General features: G+C 37.1%; 1 protein-coding gene across 1 annotated transcript in view; it reads left to right on the forward strand.

Moving 5' to 3' along the window:
- The window catches only part of SLC4A7 (solute carrier family 4 member 7), a 102,478-nt gene extending 85,815 nt beyond the window's left edge, over positions 1 to 16,663 (forward strand). Inside the window, exons 19-26 of the mRNA XM_054990810.1 lie at positions 1,053 to 1,214; positions 2,205 to 2,456; positions 4,347 to 4,415; positions 5,664 to 5,837; positions 6,757 to 6,888; positions 8,602 to 8,702; positions 10,485 to 10,592; positions 12,267 to 16,663. Coding sequence (XP_054846785.1) covers positions 1,053 to 1,214; positions 2,205 to 2,456; positions 4,347 to 4,415; positions 5,664 to 5,837; positions 6,757 to 6,888; positions 8,602 to 8,702; positions 10,485 to 10,592; positions 12,267 to 12,348 — 1,080 coding nt within the window. The 3' untranslated portion in view covers positions 12,349 to 16,663. The remainder of the gene's footprint in view (positions 1 to 1,052; positions 1,215 to 2,204; positions 2,457 to 4,346; positions 4,416 to 5,663; positions 5,838 to 6,756; positions 6,889 to 8,601; positions 8,703 to 10,484; positions 10,593 to 12,266) is intronic.
- Positions 16,664 to 18,065: the final 1,402 nt, after the last annotated feature.

Consider the following 18,065-nt stretch of genomic DNA (forward strand, 5'->3'; position numbering starts at 1 on the left):
CTATTCATATAATATCGTGCCACTAACTAATCTCAGTGTTCCACAATGTTTTTTGTTGTTGGTTTTAAATAAACTATCAAAATCGGGAAACTTTATATCTTCTTCCATTACATTTCCTATGAAGCACATTCTGTGCCTTAATTTCAATATGATACTTTTCTCATTAGTTTTTAATATGGGTGTGCAAGTCCGGTTCAGAATTCAGATTAAAATACTGGATTTTGGTTGATTCAGTGAAATCTGGGTAATCCAAATAAAAAAAGAGTAATCCATTTTTTTCCAAATTAATTCAGCCATTGTTTCCTATGGAAATATCCATCTGAGTGCTATCCAGTGTGTGTGGGGGTCATTTTTCAACCAAACTTCACCAAATTTGGAGAGAACCTACTCTTGGTTGTCCTCTGAAGACTCCCCCACCGCCAAGTTTCATGAAAATTGGATCCCGGGGGCCAGTTTTTCATTATTCTTTCCACTTTCCATTATTCCCTTTGGGGAAAAATATCCAGGGGCTATCTGGGGGGCTTGGAGTGGCTATCTGGGGGGCTTGGGGTGGCATTTTTCAAGCTACTCCATGAAATCTGCAGGAGACCTACTCCTGACTGTCCTCTAAAGACCTCTCAAGTTTCAGGAAGATTGGACCCCAGCTCATAAAACTCAGAAAGTCTTTAGAGGATAGTCAGGAGTAGGCTTTTGTTGAAAAATGACCCCCCCCTTCAGCCCACTGGATAGCCCCCAAAGTGATATTCCCATAGGGAATAATGGTTGAATATTACCAAATTTTTCAGAAATATCCAAATCAAATTAGAGAATCAATTCATGATTCAGGGATTTCTGATTTTTTTTCTCAGATTTGGTTAAAAAAATGGATTTACCTATTTTGTTGTTGCAAACCCCTAGATTTAAACAAAAGTTTTTGGAAATATTAGCATTCTGTAAGTTATTCAGTGCAAATACCATACATGCTAAATCAGTAATTCAAATGTTTACATTATGAGTAATGCAGTACTTGTTCTGTTCTTATCCATCTTTTTTAAAAAATGATCTCTTTGTAGCCCACACGAAGTGACCGGGGATGGCTCATAGATCCCCTAGGGCCTAATCCTTGGTGGACACTTATGGTAGCAGCAGTTCCTGCTTCACTCTGCACCATCCTTATTTTTATGGACCAGCAAATTACAGCAGTTATCATAAACAGAAAGGAACATAAGCTGAAGGTAACGTATTGTTTCATTTTCTGATATAAATTGTGAATTCCTAGAACAACTTTCTCACTACACTTGTTGAAGGTGTAAATGCTGAACTTGAACACTTCAAAAAATGCATTCAGCATAACTTGGCAACTAAAACAAAATTAATAGTTGACATACTTAGCCTATAATTAGCAGCCTTTATTTTGCCTGAAACTTTTAAAAAGCTTGGATGTATTTTATTGTTTATTGAAAACATTTTATCCTGGCATTCCACCCAATATAGGACCCCCATGGCAGCAAACCATCAAAAACATTAAGACCAACTTTTAAAATATATATAAAACAATCAAGAACAACTATTAAAACATGTAAACATGTGTATGTTGAAGACTGACTGGTAAATATATTCAAATGAAATATTTGATGCCACTGGAATATAGAGCCAGAAACATTGGATAGAAAGGAGAAGTAAATATGGGCCTCATGATTATTGGAAAGTATTTTCAGACTGCAGCTGTATTTTGAATAGATCCTGCCCACATATCCCAACTCTTTCCCTCATAACAAAGACCACATGCTTAACTTCACAGAGGGTTTTTCTGGTATTAAATCTGAAATTTTTGGCTTCAACATGCATCTTCCATACATGCTTCATGACTTGAGGGCATTGCCAAAGTGTCTGTGTTTACTATACTACTAGAAAGCTAGGTTGGAATATTGTTCAGCAATGGATTCTCTATTTTTCTCCCCTTGTAATTGTGAGATTAATTATAGTGAATATCCTCCTCAGTGACAAGTTTGTGTCCTAGAAAGGATTTCTCTTAGCCACCCTCCCTGTTTCTAGTCCACTGTACTTAGTATGTCTTCTATTTTACATTGTTTCAGTTTAAAAATCTTAGTTTGTTACAATTTGTAACTGTTAAAAGATATTCCAGATCCCTCTGTAGAAATTTTAACAGATATTTTGTTGTGGTGTTAGTTTATTGAGAAATATGTATGTGTTTGACTCCACAGAAGGGCTGTGGCTATCATCTTGATCTGCTCATGGTTGGTGTTATGCTAGGAGTATGCTCTGTAATGGGCTTGCCTTGGTTTGTGGCTGCTACTGTTCTTTCTATAAGTCACGTCAACAGTTTAAAAGTAGAATCCGAGTGCTCTGCTCCAGGAGAGCAGCCGAAGTTCCTTGGAATCCGTGAACAGAGAGTGACAGGATTAATGATCTTTGTTTTAATGGGGATGTCAGTGTTCATGACTTCTATATTAAAGGTAAGAAATCATCTTTGCTTTACAGCTTTATAGACATTTTAAGTTAACTAACCATTTCAGAATCCTCACTGATCAGGGTAGAATGAGTTAGTTCCTGTTCTGCCCTAAAGTAGCCAAACTTCAATTAAAAAAAATACGGTTTAGATGAAACAATGGTCTGACATTACTATATGCTTTAAAAATTGAAGGGTAGTATAGAGTGCCGTGGCCAGATGCTTCAACAACCTCTTGCGTGGAGTGGTACTTGAAGTTCATTTATTATCAAATGTCATGCTGATTAACATTGCAGTCCTAAGAATAAATTTCTGGGATTACGCTCCACTGAGTAAACATGAGTGGAATTCTGAGTAGACCTGTTTAGAATTGCACTGTTAGATAGAGATAAACATCCCAAAGCAAATACAATGCAAATACAATGCAAGAACGCTCCATCAACAAGCTTTTGCTTATTGGTTCTCTTTTGCTCCAGAATATTTGGGATTCTTGCTAGTCTTCTCTTAGCAGTTAGCAGCACTGAGAGCTTGAGCATCTTGAATTTTAAGTAGGCTTCTCGTTAAACAGCAGAGAAGGGATGCTATAACAATCCTTTGCAAATGGGTTTTCCTGTGTGGACAAGACAATTTACTTATATCTTTATAAATTATAATAAATATATTATAAGTGATTGCAGTAATGTGGTGACAGTGTAGTACAAGGATGTCAAACATAAGGCCCGCGAGCTGTATCTGGTCCTTCGAGGCCTTTTATTCGGCCCATGAGCATCTGAAGAGAAAAGCTGTAGGCTGCTCCATGGTACTACCACATGCACTTTTCAAAGAGCCTCTGAATGAAAGGAAGATGTTTCAGGTAAGCAGGAGGAGTCCTCTCCTTGGCAGTTTGGGTCCCCAGGATGCCCAGTGGAGGATGGCTGCCTGGAGGGCGCGCTTGGGTGAGAAAGCATGTCATGAGCTCTCGGAGTGGGGGAAAGTCATTGCTATCTAAGCAGCCCAGGGCAGGAGCTGAGCATGTGTCTGCCAGATGCATCCTTTGTCCAGTCTAGGCCCTGTCACTCGATTGCAAGCTGCTGCCCGGCTTCTGCCCCATCACCTTCACTTGCTCCCCCAATGGAAGTATGCCTGGCCCTGTCCAAAAGTGGCACCCTGAAGCCCTAGCCAGAACACCCTGCTTGTGCCGTTGTTTGCTGGCAGAAGCCAGGCAGGTGCAGGTGCGAGTGGCTGAGAGCAGGGGAGGAAGGGCGAGACAAGGCAGCCTGTGCTGACCTCGGCTCCTTTCCCCCTTAAAGACTCAGTCCATCCACTTTTTCTTAGCTTGCCCTTTCTCCAGTGAGGTTGGAGGGCCATGCACAGCTCCCCCTTTTAACCACACAAAACAACCTCCTGCGCTGGCTGAACTTGAAGAGAGTGGCTGGCCCAAGGGCACCCAGTGAGCATCATGGCAAAGAGTGGAGGGGTTGGTTCCAGGGTGCCACTTTTGGACAGGGCCAGACCTTGGTAGCTCCTTAGCTTTCTTGGAACAAAAACAGCTGTTGAGTTTTGTTGCATGCATTTGTGTCCAGTGTTTAATTGGGATCAGAAGATAATGAAAGGGGAAAACAAAATGTGTCAGGTTAATATTTAGCTTAATTGTGTTTACATAAACAAATGCCAAAGTTCTTACTGGAAACATGCTGAAGTTCTTATTGGAAACCCTGGCTTTAACTTATTATGATGCTCCACTTTTTAGATCTGGTAGCGATAAGTTTTTGATGAAAATACAGTTTCGTGGCTGCTTCTGGATGAAGTCATTGAGACTATGAAAATTCCACTTTGCATGTAAAGAATAATCCATTGTCCAAGTGATGTACTTTGTTTTCCCTAGTTTTCAAGTCTAAACTTTGACTTTTCTCCACAGTTTATTCCAATGCCAGTTTTGTATGGTGTTTTTCTTTACATGGGAGCATCCTCACTAAAAGGCATCCAGGCAAGTTCTGTTTTAATCATATAATGTCTTCTATAGTAATAGCTATAATTGAAATCAAATGATGTAAAAGTGTAAAGAATAGACAAAATAGGAACTAAAACATCAGCCAGAGTATCTAATCTTCATTTTCCAGCATCATGCCACCCTATAGGATACCCAAGAAGCAAGCTCATGAGCATGAAAGAAAAATGAATGTGTTGGCCTCTGTAGATCTGGAACATGTAGATATATATGGGTGGGCTCATTTTTTCTCAATTGTTCCTATTGTGTTCTGTAATACAACGTGGCTAAAGGAAGCAATGCCCATTTTCATTCACATACTGGGATCACCAAAAGAGAGGGCAGGCTTAGCGGCTATCCTACAACTATCCCTTAGCTCATATCTTACTCTTTCTCATATAAGTGACTGGATACAATTAATGCAGTGTTTCCTAGCCTTTTTAATAAAAAACCCTAGATTAATTTTTCAAATCCCAGGGAACCCCTATGTATGAAAATGTTTGCAGGCCAGAAAAAGTTGATGTCAGGGACCGCGATTAAATTGTCAAGAAAATTTATTTGTAAGTAGCTGCTGTGTGTATGTGTGTGAGTGAGCTTACATAAGCTTAATAGTTGCAATATTTCAAGGGATATTTGGATTTTTTGGTGGTATCTCAAACCGTTTATTTATTCCATGATTTTTTGTGGAACCCCTGGCAATGTCCTCTGGATCCCCACGCAACTCTGGTTGGGAAACACTGAATTAACATTTACAGTGAAAGGTATAAACTCTTGGAACAGTATTGTTGTAAGACAAATTGCTTGCCATTCCTGAGCAGGTTGGCTTATAACTATCAATAAAGGCAACCCACAGGGGAGATTAATACCCTTTTCTCACTTTTGAGAGTCATGCCAAGGCTACAAGGAAATCAATATGTTTATGATGCTTCTTTAAGTTTTGCAGTACAAAAGTATTGCTTCCTAAATAAAGCTTTTGGATGGGGAAGAGGGCGAGGTGAATCTTTTCTAGGATGGATTCCACACTTGTTTCAGGAGGGCCATTTGAATATTTTTTATATATTATTGTGAAATATAATCAGAATTTTTCATAAGTTAACCATACCTTTTGTAGCTAGCATGACTGTTACAGTTTTAATAGGTTTCCTTAAATATTTGGTTGTACCAGTATTTTCAAATTGAAATGACCAGCCCTTTGTATTTATATATCTGCATATTTTTCTTTCCTGTTTTTCCTTATCCTAAATTTAGTTTTTTGACCGTATCAAATTGTTTGGAATGCCTGCCAAGCATCAGCCAGATTTGATCTATCTGCGTTACGTGCCTCTCTGGAAGGTCCATATATTTACAGTAGTTCAGCTTACTTGTCTTGTTCTTCTGTGGGCAATTAAAGCTTCTGCAGCTGCGGTTGTTTTTCCTATGATGGTAAGTTAACCAAGGATATACCATTATTGGCCATTGTTTTTGAGAGTATGCCAAACTGCTTTACAACCCCAGAGGATTGTTCACTAAAATTCTATTTCATGTAACTTTCTGAACCAGAGTTTTTCAACCAGAGTTCAATGAAACCCTTATGTTCTGTTAGCAGTCCCCAGGGGTGCCCCAGGCGTATATATTACAAAATCTGACTTCGGCTATTCACTTCACCTGCCTTTAGCCAAATTATCCATCAGTCACGTCTTTACTTTCTGTTGGGGTTGAGCACAGTATCAAAATACGTTATAGAGATTCCTCAACCACAAAATAGTTGAAAATCACTATTCTATACTGTTATTATTTGTATTTTAAGCCAATTTTTACACAAACATTGTCTCCAAAGGTAGCTTGCAGCAATGAAAATGCCATATACCGTGGTGCTGGGGTGGGGATGAGGATACTATAGATAAATGGGAAAAAAAACTCAAGTCTTCCCCCTAGGTTATAAACTAAGTTTATAAACTAAGAGATAAGACACAGAGGGGAAGAGGAAGGGACATCAGATTGACGATGCCCGTTATAATGGCGTTCTTTGTTGATAGACGTTTGCATCAGACTAATCTTTCCTCACTGGGATGGAAGTGGTCCAAGTATTCAGTTGCCCGTGATCATTTGACTTGTCACACAGGCCACAGTGTAACTTTTCTCTCTGCACTCATCTGGCACATGATGGTTTGGAATGGCGTGTTCACTGGCAGGGAGCAAAGAAGCAATTTTCATTGAACCTGCGTATTGTCTTCCCAGTTGCTGAGGGCATACTGCAAGCGGAGTTCTTTCTGGCAGGAAGGGAGAGAGAAAACCAGTAGTTCTGTATGATTTTCTCTGTAGTGTATTAATCTGAACATGATCTTTAAAAATTGCTTTTAAGGTATTAGCGCTGGTTTTCATTCGCAAACTTATGGATTTGTGTTTTACCAAACGGGAGCTCAGTTGGCTTGACGATCTTATGCCAGAAAGTAAAAAAAAGAAGGAAGATGACAAAAAGAAAAAAGCAAAGGAAGTAAGTAGAACAGTTTTAAGTAGGCAGAAGAAGAATTTACTGAAAGAAATGAAAACTGAATGCTTTGTTTGTACGATTCAGCATGTAAAATTTCAGAATTTAAATACAGATACAATAAGTGGAGTTACGATTGGCGTTACAGAACATATCATGATCTCTAACCCTTGATATTCATAAAACTCTGTTAGAAGTCAGTCTGAAGTTATGCTTCCTTGCTTATCTGAGCAAGGACTTTTGAAGATGCTGCCCTGCAAGCAAGTTAGATCAATACCTGAGTATTATCTCTTGTGGCTTCACCTGGTGGAATGTCTGATTATGTCAAGAAGGCTTCCCCCCTATCAGTCCATAGAAGGTGCAAAATGTGAGGAATTTAGGAAGATATTTTTATAAAGGAGATATTTTACTAAGTTTTCAATAAGCTTTAATGTCTGTTGAAATGTCTAGATATTTGTATGTATTTTTATTATGCTGTTGGTTGGTCTGTAAGTTTTGTACTCCACTTTGAGTATCTTAAAGGCAAGGATATAAATGAAGTGAGTAAATATTTACATATAATGAGAACAGAGCTTCAAATATGCCTTTACTGGGGCCCCCAGTTTCCCTTAGGCACAAGCCAATATAATTTTGGCATAAAAGAGGGGAAAAATTGTTTTCTTCTTATGGTCACTCCTTATATCTCATTGGGTGCTGTTTCATGCGACTCCCTGACCTTGGGGACTACAGGGAACTGCTGCTAAAGGGACAGGGGATTGCTCTGCGGTGGCAGAATTCAGCAAGCAGAATGCTGCCCACAGTATGGATTCCAGCCCTTATAGAGTGGGCGATAGAACATAAACCACATTCGTAAACACTTAGAAGAGAGAATTTTGACTTAAGACTAAATTTTTAGATATGCAAAGCTATGTATTGCAAGCACTGGGATTTATTTGAGGTAAGATTAATTTATGGTCTGACAAGAGGCCTGAAATGGGAGATTGCAGAAGGGGTAGCCATGTTAGTCGTTTGTATCAGAACAAAAATTCATCGGCAGTGTAAAGACTAACAACATTTATTTCAATCTGAGTTTTCATGAGTCACCTGTGACCATGAAAGCTCATATTGGAATTGCTAGATTTTAATTTTATTCTGAAGTGGGAGAGCCTCCTTAAGCAGGTACTGTGCAGCAACTTTTCTCTGAGAAAGACAACTGTTCCACTTGCATGTTTTTGCAATCCTGAATCAATCCTCCCTCAAGATCTCCCATGTGCTAGAAAAGTATGGGTGATAGATCTGTGCTGCATCCAGAACTTGGCTTAGTAGACCCTTCAAACATCTGAAGATCCCCCAAATTCTCAATCTTGTTAGGGGGTCCTCTAGTTTCTCCCCTGGCAACCGGTCTATGTACTGCATTAAAAGCCACTTCTGAAGTTTACCTGGATGCTGGGGTGGACTTGTTGAATGACATTGAAAGCAACTCCCATAAAGAGGAAGCTCAAGCTTCACTGCTTGTTTGGGATTCACCATATGGGTTCTAATTTTTGGTCCAAATATGATTTTGAGTAGGTAGCTAGACACAACTAGGTGCAATGATGTTGTAGCACTACTTAAAGTACCAGTTGTTTCCTCTTGTCTGTGCATTTAAAGTACGTGTTATACAAGGCCTTGTTTTAGTTGCCTTGTTCTTATAGCTTAAAATAACTTGTTAAAATGTATTGGATAATGTGTAACTTTCAGGAAGCTGAACGAATGTTTCAGACAGTGGACAGTGAAACTGTACACCTTCCATATGAAAGAGGCGATATGTTAGAGATTCCCGTGAAAGCTCTAAAATACAGGTGTGATATATACCTACTATTTTTATTTAAAAGTTTTAAATATAGCTTTTATATTTCATGTTGCCTTAAATGAATATTTTAACATACTTGGAATGTTGATGAAATCTGGGGAAGATCTAGAAGGAAATTAAGGTATCTTTAGAATAAGCTCTTTGTATGTATCTGTTTTTAAATTATTTATTGCTCACTCACATGACCCTTTTGAACAGATTCGATGACTCACTTTCAACCAGCTGTTCTCAGGGTGAAGAAACTGTTTTGGTCAGTTATGTGTAGAGTGGTGGTGTGCATGGCTAATGATATGAAAAGCATTGAAATACTAAATATAAGTTATCTGAGCCATATATTTACCAGCTACTTAAAGCTTAAAGAGTTTTGTTTAAATTTCACATAATTCCTTTTGTACCTAAAAGTGTACACATAATATAGAGATAATATTTGATAACAAAACTGGGCAAATTAAATAAATTACACAAATAATGTACGTGTTATTTATTTTTAAGCCTAAACTTTCCTTATGTCCTACTGAATAAAATGGGACTGACTTCCAAGTAGATGTGTAGGATTACTCCCATAGTTATTAATTCATGGTTTTTAGACAGAGTTTAAAAGGGTAAGGAAGAGTTCAAGTAAGAAAGCCTCAACAGAAGAGGAATACGAAAGGGTAACTAATTAGCCGGAAAGACACAATACTCATGCCTTTCCTTTCTACACTAAAGTCGGTTCAATTGGTAATTTAATATTTTTTTCACTTTATAAGGGTACCCATGGCCACTTTCTTTATAGCAAAGAGATAGTGTTGCAGGTTTTTTGTCCTTCTCCAAAGATACCATGCATATAAATTTCCAAATGCTTCTGACATAGCTCCACCTAGAATGCCAACTTTAAAACCAATTATCAAGGAGCAGCCCCTTTTTTATCCATAAGACTAGTTGAGAGTAAATTAGTTTTTTTTGTTGTTATTGTTTGTAGCTTAGAAGGGACCATGGCGTAATAGTAAAGCCTGTGCTTTTGCATGAAAAAAGTCCCTAGGATTTCCAGTTAAAGAATGTCAGGTAGTAAGTGCTGAGAGTGAAATTTCTCTGCATGAGACCCCCAGAGAGCCATAGCCAGTCAAAACAGACAATAGTAACTTAGCGGAGCAAAGTCTGACCTGGTATAAGGAAGTTTCTGTGTCTAAAATTAAGACTTGTTTTACAGCAATGATAATTTCATGTCAGTTAAGACAGATTCTTATTGAGTTATACGTACTGAAACATGTTTGGTCATCGCTTAGCCATTTTATTGAGGAGTTATTGCTATATAAGTTTAAATACAACCCTTAGCACAAATCAAAGTTGTATGTTAAAATGTCTTTGCAGAATACAAGACATTGCATGAAAATAACCTGAGACTCTTTAAGAAAAAGAAAGGTTGTATAATTGTTCTCTCATGTTCCAAAGAAAAATACTGAAAGAAGAAATTGTAAATGTGATTTAGATTTTTACAAGTTATTTGTCATTAAAATCCAAAATTATTTCTGTAATTATTGCACTTACCATAGCTGAATTCACCTAAAAAACCAAGTATACTTTTCCCTCTATAACACACACTTTTTAACTTTGAAACCTTTACTAAAATGTATTGGTATAGAATACAATATTGAATAATCATGTTAAATTAAACATTTTCCTGGTAGCTGTGTAAATAGATAACTAAGGCTCAAATCATGTAAATAGCATGACACGTAATTAACGCTATTGCAAGGCACTGAATACTAATCAAAGTGTGTTTGTTGTCTAGTGTTGATCCTTCTGTTGTAAACATATCAGATGAAATGGCCAAAACTGCACAGTGGAAGGCTCTTTCCATGAACACAGAGAATTCCAAAGTAACAAGATCTAACTTGAGGTAGCTTATAATTACTCACAATTTCTGGTTGTAGTTTTGTTTTGTTTTTCAAAGTAGATGATAGCTGTAGAAGTAATTTGTTTTGATCATATATTAATATTCTCAATATATGATTTGGTTTCATTAACCATTTGAACAGAGAAAAGGTGTGAAATCTCATGAGAATTGAGACAGAGGTAGACAGGAACTGGTTTGTATACTGAAGGTCAGAATCCAAAGAACTGTAACACCACTGCAGTAAACCCATGAGGCTAGTTTTCTTGAATACTAGCCCCAAATGCCACATGGCAATCTACTCTTGAAACTGAAGGGCATTCCAGTGGTATGGTGTTGGGGTTTAGCTGTTTACAGGGAGGGAGGTAAAAAATGTACTGTGCAAGTCCCACTTCTGATCTGGGGGCAAATCACATTTTAGTACCATGTAATAGTAATTTGAAGACATGGAAGGGTTGCATTTGAAACATTTCTCTGTGGCAAAATGTGGGAACTTGCTTATTTTCTTGTTAGTCATTGTGGAACATTTTATTCTAAATTGAAGAAAATAGAAACAAATATTTTTACTGAAGATTCACTTTCATCGTTGTGTCTTCTGTGCAGTCCCACATGGGAACTGTGCATGCGCAGGCCAGTGGCTGGCCTGTGCATGTGCAGTTCCCATGTGTGCCTGCATGGAAGAACACTCGATGAACAACTATTACATGTAGGTGCAAACCTGTTTTTATTATCGTGTCTTCTGTGCAGGCACACATGGGAACTGCACATGCACAGTTCCTATGTGTGCCTGCACAGAAGAACACTTGATGAACAGCAGTTACAGGTAGGTACAACTCTGTTTTCTACTAGGAAGCTGACCTCCCCCCCCCACCTTTGGGTTTTAGTTACTGTATATTTGAGGCTGGTCAGAAAACTATACAAGTGGGAACATGTGAGACTTGGCGGGGGTTGGAATCTGCTCCTCCCCTGGGTTGGACCAACCAGTTGCCAGGCAACTTGTTGCTCTCCCTCCCACCAAGAGATTAGCTGAGGGGATATTGCTCAGCTGCTCTCCCTGGGTCCAGTGGCAGAGAGGGCACAGTGGGAGGAAGTAGAGGCTCCTCCTCATGCACCCATTTCCAGCACTACTACCTTAGTAGTCTTTTTGGCACCAATGGGAGGGCATTGGAGGCCCCCCGTCTTCTTTGTGCGGCAGGAGGAGGTTCTGCCCAAGCACTACTGCTCTGTGTTCTGCATGGGAGTTGTACCCCTCTTTTAAACGTTTCAGATTTTTCTGCCTCCCTTGCGGTCTCCCAGGTTTGGAGAAAACACAGGTTTAAGCCTCAGATTCAGTGTTTGCAAATGGGGCCATGTTGACTATTAGATATAGTGATGATTTCCACTACACAGCATTCAACCATATCAGAACATTTAAAAATGTTTAGGTTTTCTCCCTGCAGAGACATATGTACACTGGATATGAATATGTGTAATAAAACATTAAATATTTCATTTTAAATTATGTAATATAACTGAGTAAAATAAACAATTGGCACTTGTAGCTTATTTTTTTTTCATGTACGCTATGCTCTTTGAAGTGTGTGAGGCTCCCCATGACAAAAAGCAATAATGAAATAAAGTATAGATGCTGCTTCATGAACATTGCATGTTTTTGTCTAACATTTTGCATTGTTCTAACAGCTGTGAAAAAGAAGAATGTGTGGAAATAGACGTGGAAAATGCATCTGAAACAAAGTATGTAGATGCTGAAACCTCAGTATAGAAGTGAACTTGAGGGTATATATGTATCATTTTATAGGATATAATGTTAAAAAGTGATTTCCATACTTCTTTAATGTACTGAAGTCTGTGCTCTTAATATTATATGTACAGTAACAAGGTTTTTATCAGACAAGAAAGAAGTTGTGATCACTTTGGAAATATTTATTTTTAGTGAAAAGTTTATTTTAATTTTTTTAAATAGGAAAATCAAACTTACTTTTTAGTTACCAATGTGTGCATAAGTGTCAGATCACGTTTCACTGTAAATTATTGTCTTTACGTACATAGCTGTTTTTTTAAAATAATTTATTGTAATACTGATGTCCTGTTTTTCAGGCAATTACTGTTTGGGTTTTTGCAAAGTTTTCTGTATGTCAGTCTCCCCTTGAACAAATTTCCACTGTGCCATTTTATGACTTAACTGTATTTTCAAACCGTTCCCACTTCATGTTGCTATTTCATGGGTTTCTAAATTCATAATTATGGGAATAATGTCTTCAGGTGTAAATTAGTATATCATTTAAATGCTATTTGATGCCTTTAAAAAAACACCAATCTCATTCTGAATAGTAGATCAGTTCTAATCCCTACTTTGTCATATTCCATGTCCTAGAAAACCACAGTAGTCCTTACTGAGGCCTGTTATAAGGCTTCCCTCTATATGCCATGTTTTTTACATGGATAGCTGTACTGTCTCCACTGAAATGGACAAGCCAGCTTCCCAACACAAGGCTGTGGACAGGGACTCAGACTTAGGGCTCTGTGTAAAGATGCAAGTTTAAATTGTAATCATAAACAGAACTGAGTTGGCATAATAAGCATCTTTATGTAGATTCTGGTTATCTAATAAGTTCCTTTCTTCTGCACATACATAAATGCTATTGACGATTGAAGATAAGTGCAAAGAGGTGAGTAAAATCTTTAGACTAGTCTCTCATTCCTGAACCCTTCGTTAAAAAAAATCAACTTGGGGTGTACTATTTGTTAGATTGGCAAGTAAGATCATGAGCTTTGTACTTGCAGTTCAGATTTTTTGCTCTGTAAAGGGGATATTTAATAGCATATTAATAAGGTACATGCCAAATAGCTTGAATATTTAATTCCATTAAAAAAGCAAGCAGTGGTAGGGTATTCAAAACGTTTCATCTTTCTTGACAGATCATAGTTTACAAAATGTAACTAGCTCAGTGTAACTCCCAATGAAGTCAACAGCTCAAGTCAATGCACAGTACACTTAAATGGAAGTAAAGTTATATTAAAGTTAATGGAACTTAACTTCCAAATGAGTGAATTTTCCATTCAAAGCTAGAATGCATGCAAAGCTTCTGCTGCTTCTCTGGTTATGTTGATGATGGATGTCAAAGCTTTACTTGTTCAGGATCTCCGTGAGCCCATCAGAGATTCCATTCATACTAAACAAACTTTGGGCTGCAGTTACTGTGTACAACATTTATTTGCCTTGGTATATGCATTGACAGAATGTAAAAAAAAAATGAAGATATACATCAACATCTTTTATCAGTTTTCTTGCTTTTTGTGAAAATGAACATAGCCTTTCTGAGCAAAACGCAACGAGAAAAACACCCAATAACTTCAGAATATAAATATCACTACTTACATCAACCATATTTTCAGACTTTTCATTTCCTTGTGAATATCCTGCAAATAACTATGCTTAACTAATTTGCAAAGTTGTCATTAGTAGAACCTAGATTTTAAAGTCAATCAACAATTTAGATATTGATGACAACAGTTATTACTATTCCCTTCGTTGTAAAAAATGCTGCTAAAGATATTCTGAACTCAAAGTTTGTGTTACTAAAACATAACACAGGGGAGTACAGACAGTGTCATTAATTGAAGTAAAGGCTGAAGCTTAAGCGCCATCAAATTAGCTTTGCGCTTTTGTTTTAGCTTTGATACTAAAATTGGGAACAGTATAGTTATTTTTACTGGATGCTTGTATGCCTTGTGCCTTAGCTAGTCTTCTTCAATTAATATGCACTTTTTAAACAATGTGAAAATCATGACAGTCTGTCATTTACCTTATCTCACATATGTTCAATGTCTTTAACAATTATGTTTAGAATCATTTATTCTATTTTGGTACAGTCAAAGGAGAATCATGTCTGTAAGCATATGTAGCTTTCACAGTTATTAAGCCATGTTACTGTGTAGGTGTCTTCAAAGTCTTCCATTACTGTAAACTTCCACTTTCAGAGAAACATGGTAACAATTCGCAAAGACCCAAACAGGTTGTCTTGAATTTTAACCCTTTGCTTCCAAAGCATAGAATTCTGTATTACAGAATAGCTTGTATCAACTTTTCACAGGCAAAGGGTTAATTAGTTTCATCATTTAAATGAAGATCTGAAAATTACTTAGAATCATAATATTTATTTTTCTTTTTGTTAAAAAAATGCTGACCAGTGCCAGGAATCCCATGACTTGCAATGTGGTTTACATTGATTGTTCCAATGTTGGTCATTAAATGTATTCTTACATGTTTTAACCTTTTGGTATCTGACATGTCCTGATGACATGCTGAAAACACCAATGGTAACTTCTATCTAAATCTACTACTTATTTTACTTCATACAAATGTTATTTCCTTCTTGGTAATAAAGAGAATAGTATTAACAAAAGACAGTGAAGGATATAGCTATTACTGTACGTAGATATAAATGTTGCCTTAATAGGTGTAAATGAGCAGGGGTTATTTACTGTGCACTGATTCACCTAAATTAAACCTAATTTAAAGCCAGTATATTTTCATTAAACCAGTAGCATAAATAGCTGAGCACCTTTTTAAGATACCTTAGTCACCTCCTGGGGTGCAAACTTGGATTCTTGTGTACACAAAAGCAGAGCTACCCTTAGGAAATTGCTTTCTAAAAATCTCTAAAATGTGTTTTTTTTAAGTGAGTGTTTTACAAAGAGTGTCTGACTTTTGAATTTGATTTAAAAGCCTTCTGTAAAAATCAATATCCCATTTGGACTCAGTGCTCTATATCATATTGAATTGGATCAAAAAGTTCTGTTCCATGGATGGTGAAACTCTTTTCTGATGGAAGAGACACATTCTACCAGTGGAAGGCTCTTGGCACTAAAGGAAGGCACCACCTATAGAGAAACAGAACCTCTTGATCTAACCAAGTATGTTTGATTTTTATAGAAACAATGAAAATTGTGTTCTAGATATGAACAAGTATCTCATTATCCTTTAATTTGCAGTTATTATATATTGCAAATTGAGTTTTAGATAAGTTATTCCAGGTGATCAAGGTAACATAAAATGTGCAAACTTTGCTCAGCATCTGCATTGCTTTTAACATTCAACAGAACATTTTCTTTTTTAAAGTCTCATTTCAAATGTGTTTATCTCTATGTACAGTAGTCTTGATAAATGTATTCTTTGTAAAGGTAGGTTCTAAATGTAAACTATGGACAGGTGTGTGCATTATAAAAATGCACTGGTCTGCATTGTGTGAAAGGGTTATGTATTATACATATATTTTGTAAATGAATTGTGTTAAAGTCACCTGTTCAGAATTTCTAGATTAGCCAAACATACTGAATGTATTTTGCTTTTTGTTAGGTTTGGTCAGTAATTTAATGTTTTTTAAAAAATGTTTGCTGTAGGTGCCATCCTTTACCTAATACAGTACAGATGTTGTGAGCAACCATTTATTTTAGTGAATGTACAGGCACATAGTTGTGTGTCAATATATACTTGTATTCTGAATGCAATGTCTTGTGATTTTACTATTTGGCATTTTTTTTATTTTGTACCTTTTAAGTAAATTTGTCAATTATAGGAAACAGACTTGGTGTGAAAATAAAGGTTTTCATATTTAGAACATATTGTCACTATTTGGCAGTCTTGAAATAATGTATTTAATACCCTGTTTTTTTGTAATGCAGTTTATTAGTCAGGAGACACATCCTTTGTAATATTTTCCCCCTTTTGTTACTGATGCTTTGTTTTGTAAATGCGTCTTCCAGTGTTCAGAGCATTAAGCTGAACAAAAACATTTACTTGGACTTGGGGTGTAAGTACACATTTTATTCCAGTTTTTATGACAGTTTTCTAATCGCATATGATATTTCCTTTTATAGTAAAATCCAAAGCAATTTAACACTGATCCAAATGTAAAAACAATATTTTATTAATTTATATAATGCCTACAATTTTTCTCCGATATGTAATGTGAAAAATCCAGCCTTTACAATTTGTTTAATGACTGTTGCAAAAACTATTTTTTGTAATGTTTCACAAAGTTGACAAAAAAGCAATAAAATGCCACTGACTTTAACAGTATGGGTAAATCTTTAATTGTGTCTATATGATGCTGTTTTTCAGGATGACTATAAATTGGTATTTATAGTCATTCAGGATTATCTATAAATTGGTATAAACTAGAAAAATACATGGGGGGGAAATCTCTGCTGATCTTAATGTGCTTTTTTAAATCTGTTCTTGAGTGGGGTGAAGGTAGTTGCATGTGCCATAAGAATTATTCCAGAAGCCAAGGAAGACTTGAAAAATACAGTATGCTAACCGACATATTATGACCTATAACATTATGATGTCATTGTAGCATATGTACCACATGTTTGAGATTGGGAATGTATATTGTTCTAAGATAGCAGAATGGACAGATAGTTTCAGGTGGGTAGCCATGTTGGTCTGCAGTCAAAAAGTAAGATCCGGGTCCCATAGCACTTTAAAAACCAACTAGGTTTGACTCTTTTGAGAGTCAAAGCTTCCTTCATGAGATATGAGAAATGGAAAAAAGGAGGAGTCTTTATCAGGGCTTTTTTCCTGGGAAAAGAGGTGGTGGATCTCAGTGGTGGAACTCAGGACTGCGCAATGATGTCACTTTCCATCAGCTGGAACAAGGGGGGGGGAGCTTTTTAAAGTTTAAATTGCCCTTGGCGAAAATGGTCACATGGCCGGTGGCCCCACCCCTGGCCATGTGACCATTTTCAAGATGTGCCAGAACTCAGTTGCACCACGTTCCAGCTGAAAAAAAGCCCTGGTCTTTGTAATCCAGGCAGAGGCTGGGAGGGGTATGGTAAATTAGAGTGTCAGGAAGCTAAGCTATAATACATGTTGTAATTAGCTTGATGGGTCAGGGGTGCAAAATGCAGAAAATTAGCATCTGTATTGTGAGAAAAATCTTATGGGAGATCCATTGTTCCATATTTGCAAAATCAGGACATAGGGTTTTTCTTGCATTACAGATGCTAATTCTCTGCACTTGGTCTTTAAGGTGCTATTGGGCCTGGATCCTCCTCTTCAAAATGGACAGAGGCAGGGATAGAAAATTAAGAAGAAAATTAGAAGAGTGCTGGGCATAAAAAGGTTGGGTGAAATCACTGTGCATTCGCTTCTATAGGAGTGAATGGCAGTAATTTACTTAGGTGATTAAAAGTGTATTCACAAATGCTTTAAGATGGGTTAACCTTTCCTCTGATTGTGTCATTTGGGGGGTAGGGGGTGGGTTCTGTACTCCCCTGTAACTCTCCTGGTAATCCTGCTAGTTGCAGTCTGTCTTCTGTAATGCAATAGGGTCAACTAAGCCTGCTCCTGTATGCATAATTTTTCCTTGAGTTCGATTTCTTAATGGTACTAGAGTGTAAAACACCCAAGGAAACTGACATATCTACTGATGTCTCAAGAAGGCAACACTAAAACAGTATTTCAAAAGGTGC

The sequence above is a fragment of the Eublepharis macularius genome, chromosome 11 (assembly GCF_028583425.1).
Source record: "Eublepharis macularius isolate TG4126 chromosome 11, MPM_Emac_v1.0, whole genome shotgun sequence".
NCBI classification, from domain to species: Eukaryota; Metazoa; Chordata; class Lepidosauria; order Squamata; family Eublepharidae; genus Eublepharis; species Eublepharis macularius.